At 35.0% G+C, this 6589-nt stretch overlaps 1 protein-coding gene across 1 annotated transcript in view; it reads left to right on the forward strand.

Annotated features, from left to right (window-relative positions):
• Positions 1–6270, forward strand: part of LOC127418115 (fibroblast growth factor 2-like) — an 18638-nt gene extending 12368 nt beyond the window's left edge. The window contains exon 3 of the mRNA XM_051658508.1: positions 1870–6270. Within this exon, the coding sequence (XP_051514468.1) occupies positions 1870–2055 (186 nt within the window). The 3' untranslated portion in view covers positions 2056–6270. The remainder of the gene's footprint in view (positions 1–1869) is intronic.
• The last annotated feature ends 319 nt before the right edge of the window (positions 6271–6589 follow it).

Genomic DNA, 6589 nt, shown 5'->3' on the forward strand with positions numbered 1-6589 from the left:
GTATCATTTATTTGGAATGTTTACATGGAGCGCTGGCCAGTGATATTTAACTCATGCAGATACAGTCATAATAATAAATGCCCACTACTGTAGCTTATATAAAAGGAAAACTTGGTCTAGTTTGAGTGCCTGGAGTCAACATGGAAGATCTGGGATTCAAAATCTAATTTAAACCTGGAAATAGTGGGAAAGTTTTAGGATTTTAGAAAACATTATGACAGAAAATGTATGAGAAAGAATAGAAGATTCTTGACTATTTCTAGGTCACTAATCAAAGGGGTTTCCATACATACATTTTTATGCAAATTTTGGGATATCGTTAGAAAAATCCTGGATGGAAACAGAGATGTGAATAAAATCATTTAATTTATTTTGTTATTCCATAAGAAGATAATGTGCATAAATTACGATGGAAACACAATTACAGAATATATTATTCTACAGAATTTAAATAGTAATATAGATAATCTGGCTTTTTTGTGACTGCCTCAACAAGCCATGTGAACGGTTAATTTGCTCAGAGAATATCATTAATATCAACATGTAGCATCTCAAATGTTGCTCTGGTTATTTTTGAAATGCCAAAATCTGTCATCAAAATGACTGGCTGTACTAAAGATGCACCGATGTATCAGCCACCAATATTTATTGGCCAATTATTGGCCAAATTAAAACCATCGGTGTATCACTCATAAACATGAAAATACCTGTATAAAAAAATGATGGTTTATTTATAATTAATAACATAATTGTTTTGCATTGTATGAAGTTGCTAATCATTTTTTCTATGTGTAAAATGAAGACATCCCTACCAAAATAAATCAGATTTGTAATGTTTTATCATCATATGTAAAATGTGAGTTCTATTGCTTAGAATTGCACAAAAAAAAAAAATCAATTGACATGTTACCATAAAAAATAAAAATTATATATATATATATATATATATATATATATATATATATATATTTAATTTTAATATATGCATATATATATATATATATATATATATATATATATATATATATTTATTTATTTATTTGTTTTTTGTTTTTTGTTTTACATTTTGGTCTGTCATGTGTTCAGCAGATCCAATCCACGTTCCAAGGAAATAATAATTGTTAGAACAATTAAAATAGCTTTTGTACCTCTTTGTACATTTTTAAAGCATAATTCCTGAGAAAAACAGTGATCTGATGGCAAAATAAGGTGTGTAAGTGGCAAAATATCTGTAACAGCCTATAGGTTGTCTTTTTTAAAAAAATCGGTATCTGCCAAAAATGTATATATCGGTGCATAGTAATTGTCTTCTATCACCTCCCACAACTGTGTGACAGATGTAAGGCATCTGCCGCCAAATGCTAGCAAACATGAAGTTTGACAGAGCGTTTTGTCTGCGCGCTCTAAACTTCAAGTAATTCTTTACATTTAATTCATGAGCCACAGTTGCTTCAGTTGTTTTATTTCTAATTTGCACCAATTTCCCCAGCAGTGGCGATTATGCTCTGAAACGCTGCTTTATTCTAAAATGGTTTATGTGATATTCTGGTTTTGTGCATAAATTAAATTCGTTACTTGAATGGAAGCATAACTATTGATCATGTGTCCAATTTTATTGCTTCCACTGAAACACCCAAGATAGTCTTTGGAACTTTCTGAAATCATGCTGGATAACATGATCATCTGGTTTTGTTCCAGTGCATGCTGTTGAATTTCTCAATTCAAGTCTCTAACTTTTGGACCCCACAAAATGTTATAATAGGTACAATAAGAGCAAGAGTATTAATGTGTTTAGTGATGAAATCTCTCTCTCTCTCTCTCTCTCTCTCTCTCTCTCTCTCTCTCTCTCTCTCTCTCTCTCTCTCTTAGAGAAGAACAACAGATGAATGTTACTTCTTCGAACACTTGGAGTCGAACAATTACAACACCTACAGATCCCGGAAATACCCGGACTGGTACGTGGCTTTGAAGAGAACAGGCCAGTATAAGAGTGGTTCTAAGACCGGCCCGGGCCAGAAGGCCATACTGTTCCTACCCATGTCTGCCAAATGCTGATTGTGAGATGCTGTCACCGCTGTTTTAAACCCGAAACAAGACTGACAGCTCACTGACGTACACACGCTTCTAACAAACCTGACAAAACCAGTATGAGCTCATTGGAAACACAAGTGAAATGGTTAAAAGTCATCTGGATTGCTCAAAGCCAAAGTGCAGATTTTTCAGCAAGACTCTGATCTTGGGGAAAAACATGCCTTGGAAACACTCTCCTTTAGCAGCTATATTTAGGAAATTTTGCTCAGTACTTGGAGACCATTGCAGGGTTTATTTGTTCATACATCAGCAGGATCCACCGAAGAGACGGTTTCGTCAATATCGACATCAGTGCAAACAGAACAAATCCCACCAATATGAGTTCAGACCCAACTTTCCAAAATGCATCATTCCACGAAGGGCAGTCGGGTTGGTTTGAAGAATTCAGCTGCTATCACTTTTAGATGGAAGACCAAAGCACTTTCTTGTATTTGTGACTGCGGTTCTTGTTCTAAGGGAAAAGAGATCTCACAGGGATCTTAGAAAGGCCACAAAATGTGAGTTTATTTAATATGCTGCTCCTTAGAGGTTTTTATTCTTCATGCATAAGGCTTATATACAGTACTTGTAGGTATATCTATATTGTGTATTTCATAGAAACGAAGGGATTTTGTAAACTCGTTTTGCTGCATTAATGAAAGGATGCCGAGTACATCATGAATGTTTATGTTGAACTTTATTCTCTTTTTTATTATCATCTTAGCTGAGATATAAACTGCTTATAATAATGAATGTCTGTTTAGTCACATCTACCAAACATCGGTAACAGTTTTTCATTTTTATAGGTACACAATCAGTCGAAAGTTTGGACATAAATTTATGTTCATGTTGGGGAAAAGGTTTGACTGAATTTATGTTTCTCGTGATCTTAAAAAACCTTTGGACCTAAAGGCTCATGCATAAATTACTTTTGTTAATATACATTTTGCCAATGTATTTCTTTATAAAACTTAAATTCTAAGCTAAAGTAGTGTCATTATTTTCTTTCATTTGTGTTATTTCATAGTTTTGATGATGCAGATTGAGTAGATGCATTCAAACTTAGGACCGGTACTGAACATTCAAGAAGAATAGTTTTCATGAAACTTCAAAGCAGATGCATTTAGGTATTTAGTCTGAGGTAGGTAACATATCACGATACGTCAGAAACTGGTACTGGCCCATTTGAACAAAATCTTTCATTTGACTCTCATTCGGTTTCATACACTCTTTAAAATAAAGGTTCTTCAACATCTCACAGAGAAACTTCTTATGAAGAACCACGTTCTAGGTTCTTTAAAGCATCAGTATGGAGCTTCTTTTCTGCCAATTGGTAATAAGTAAATACAAAAACCCATTTGCCATTTAATTTCCACTAAGTATGTGCCAACATCAAATAAAATTAAATAATTGCATTTTCATTTTGACAACGCATCATCCCTGTCAAATTCAAAACTATAATGCAATTGATGATTTAACATTCTATTTTCACTGCAGCTTCAGACAAGACTGAAATTATTAACATGAGAAGGTAAATGTGAAAATACATTTTTTTCTAAAGCATTTTCTTAACACAACATTAGTGGTGGATTTCGACTTAAAATCCAAAATTTTTACATTTTCATTTTTCAAAGTCTACTTATATTAATCTACTTAAATTAATCCATTTAATAATAATAATTCAACAAAAGAAATGCTGAAGATCTTATTTTAATGAGAGGAACACAGCATGTATCCAGAATCTGTTTTTCATTTTTGTTTTCAGCATTGTAATTATTTATTTAAAATTGGCAGAATATGAGCTCTATACACCAGTACATAGATGCTTTTCTAAAGAACTAGACAATGAAAAGTTAATGGGTGAAACTCAAAAGAAATTGCCAGGACACATTTCCCCCTAAATAAATACAAATACATAAATAAATAAATATGTCACCTAAAAAAATAAATAAAAATGGTGATATTATTTTCATGACGATTTGGCACATTTCCACACACACACACATATATATATACATATTATTTTTTTTTTCTCCCCAATTTGGAACGCCCAATTCACAATGCGCTCTAATTCCTCGTGGTGGCGTAGTGACTCAATCCGGGTGCATCTGAGACCGTCAATCTGTGCATCTTATCACGTGGCTTGTTGAGCCCGTTACCGCGGAGACGTAGCGCATGTGGAGGCTTCACGCTATTCTCCGCGGCATCCACACACAACTCACCACGCGCCCCACCGAGAGCGAGAACCACATTATAGTGACCACGAGGAGGTTACCCCATGTGACTCTACCCTCCCTAGCAACCGGGCCAATTTGGTTGCTTAGGAGACCTGCGCTGGTGTCACTCAGCACGCCCTGGATTCAAACTTGCGACTCCAGGTGTGGTAGTCAGCGTCAATACTCGCTGAGCTATACTTTTTTTAAAAATTAAAATCAATATAAAAATGAATTTGAATTTGAGGGAAATGTGTTTAAATGTCATGAAAGTTTTGTGACAATGCGAACAATCGAAAAAAAAATGTATTTATGCAAAATACAGTTTCTTACAGTTTTCCTTTGATTTTGGGGGCAAATGTGACCCTGCATGTTCTTGACAGTTTTCGTAACTTCACCCTCATGCAGCTTGTTTCTCCTGTGGTATCCGACTGTAAAACCGTTTTTGGTTTCCATCGGAACCTTTAGTTTTAAGAGTGTAGGGTACAATTACAACGTCTCTCACGCCTCTGGCAGCCGTCTGTGGTGGAGTTGATAGAGCATGCCAGAATACACCGCCGGCAGCTCCTCCATTGTGAGGTCAATGGTCTGGAAGCCCTTTTCCAAACTGTACAGTCAGGAGTGTAGATTCTAGGGGGGATGGGGGGAGGTAACCCCGCCCCCCCCCCTCCAATAATCAAAACAAGCAAGTACAACCCCCTCAGTGGTAATACCATGATCAATGGAAACATGTAAGTGCTTCACACTGCTTTAAAGCATCGTCATGGCAACGAAGTCATAAATTTGGCTATAGCTTTCCACAGATGCGGTTAGTAAGTGATGTTATCACAGTAAAATCATGTTAACACACATATTGTTTATGTCTTGTGTTTATACTTTTGAAACAGTTTACAGATTGACCCCATTGACTTCCATTGTAAGTGTCTCACTGGAACACACATTTAAAGAGAAGGAGGGACGAGTCGACATTAATAGTTAGATCAAATGATCAAGACTTTACTGAAAACTTTGGATTTGTTTTGGGATTCTACAATGTGTTGTTTAGAAAGACATTGAATAAATGTAACAAACACTAATGAAGAAATATATAATTTACAAAGACTAGTTATTGTAAGAGGGTTTCTGAACGTTTCAAATGGGTTTTTTTTATCAGCATGCACTGTTGTGTACACAATATAATTTATAGAACTTTGTTTAAAACATCTGATGTTTATTTTACAGAGAAGCATTGTGATGCATTTAAGAATGGAATTAAAACAATAATCCAGCAGTTACTGTATCTATATAGAACGTTTCCTGAAAGTTCTATTAAATGTACTAAAGAAGGAGGTATTGTTGAATATGCTGAGGGTCTCTGATGTTAGATGATGATGTTGTAAATGCACTTTCGGAGCAGGTAAAGGTGATATTTACTGTAGGCCTTTGCTATAGAAAGTTCTTGTTTGAAATAATTAGAAGAATTTCATTTCCCCCTCAATGAAATTAACAGCAGTTAAATCTTACCAGAGTTTTCAGACCATCAGGAAGCGTACTTAGTCTAGAAAAAGGAAGAGACCTGTTTAAAGCGTACATGTTATTTTAGTGCACTTGGCACTTCTCTGAAATATATTATGTAAATAAGTTATATTTTTGTTTCTTTGCGATCTTTTTTGTTCCACTCAGTTTCACTCACAGATCTATACTGTATATTATTTATCTCTATTCATTCAGTATCAAATATTTCCATGAAACTGTTGTCTTAGATTAAAGGTTTGGATTTGAGATGGTGCACTGATGTCCATTAGTCTGTCTTGCCATATTGAGTTAAACTAGAAAATGCTGCTAGTTATAAATGAAACTTTCTTTCTTACTTGAGTAGTTTTGAAGATATTTAACAGAGCACAAATGACCTGAAATAAGTGTTGATAAAGTTTGATTAAACACATGAGGAACTGTTTCCACACACTTTTAATCAATAAAGAGCACTTCATATTTTTATGGAAAATTACGTTTGTGTATTTGTGGTGCATCTGCATTAAGTCCAACTCTCACATCAGCAATATGCAACTGTACAGGTTTAAATTGAGCCATAATGACCATAACCCCCACCTTTAGTAAGCGTAGTTAGAGTTATTCATTAGAAATATTGCATCAGAGCACATTGCGATGTGTCATCGATGGGTGATGATAATAACTCCAGTCCAACCATTGATACTCGTCTATAAATATATACAACTTCTAAACTGAACACACCAGTAAGTGACGTTCAAAACAGGCCCCGTGTCAAGACGGAGGCAGATGGATAGAACAATCCTTTCCGTTTCCAT

Source organism: Myxocyprinus asiaticus, chromosome 27, assembly GCF_019703515.2.
Source record: "Myxocyprinus asiaticus isolate MX2 ecotype Aquarium Trade chromosome 27, UBuf_Myxa_2, whole genome shotgun sequence".
Taxonomy (NCBI): Eukaryota; Metazoa; Chordata; class Actinopteri; order Cypriniformes; family Catostomidae; genus Myxocyprinus; species Myxocyprinus asiaticus.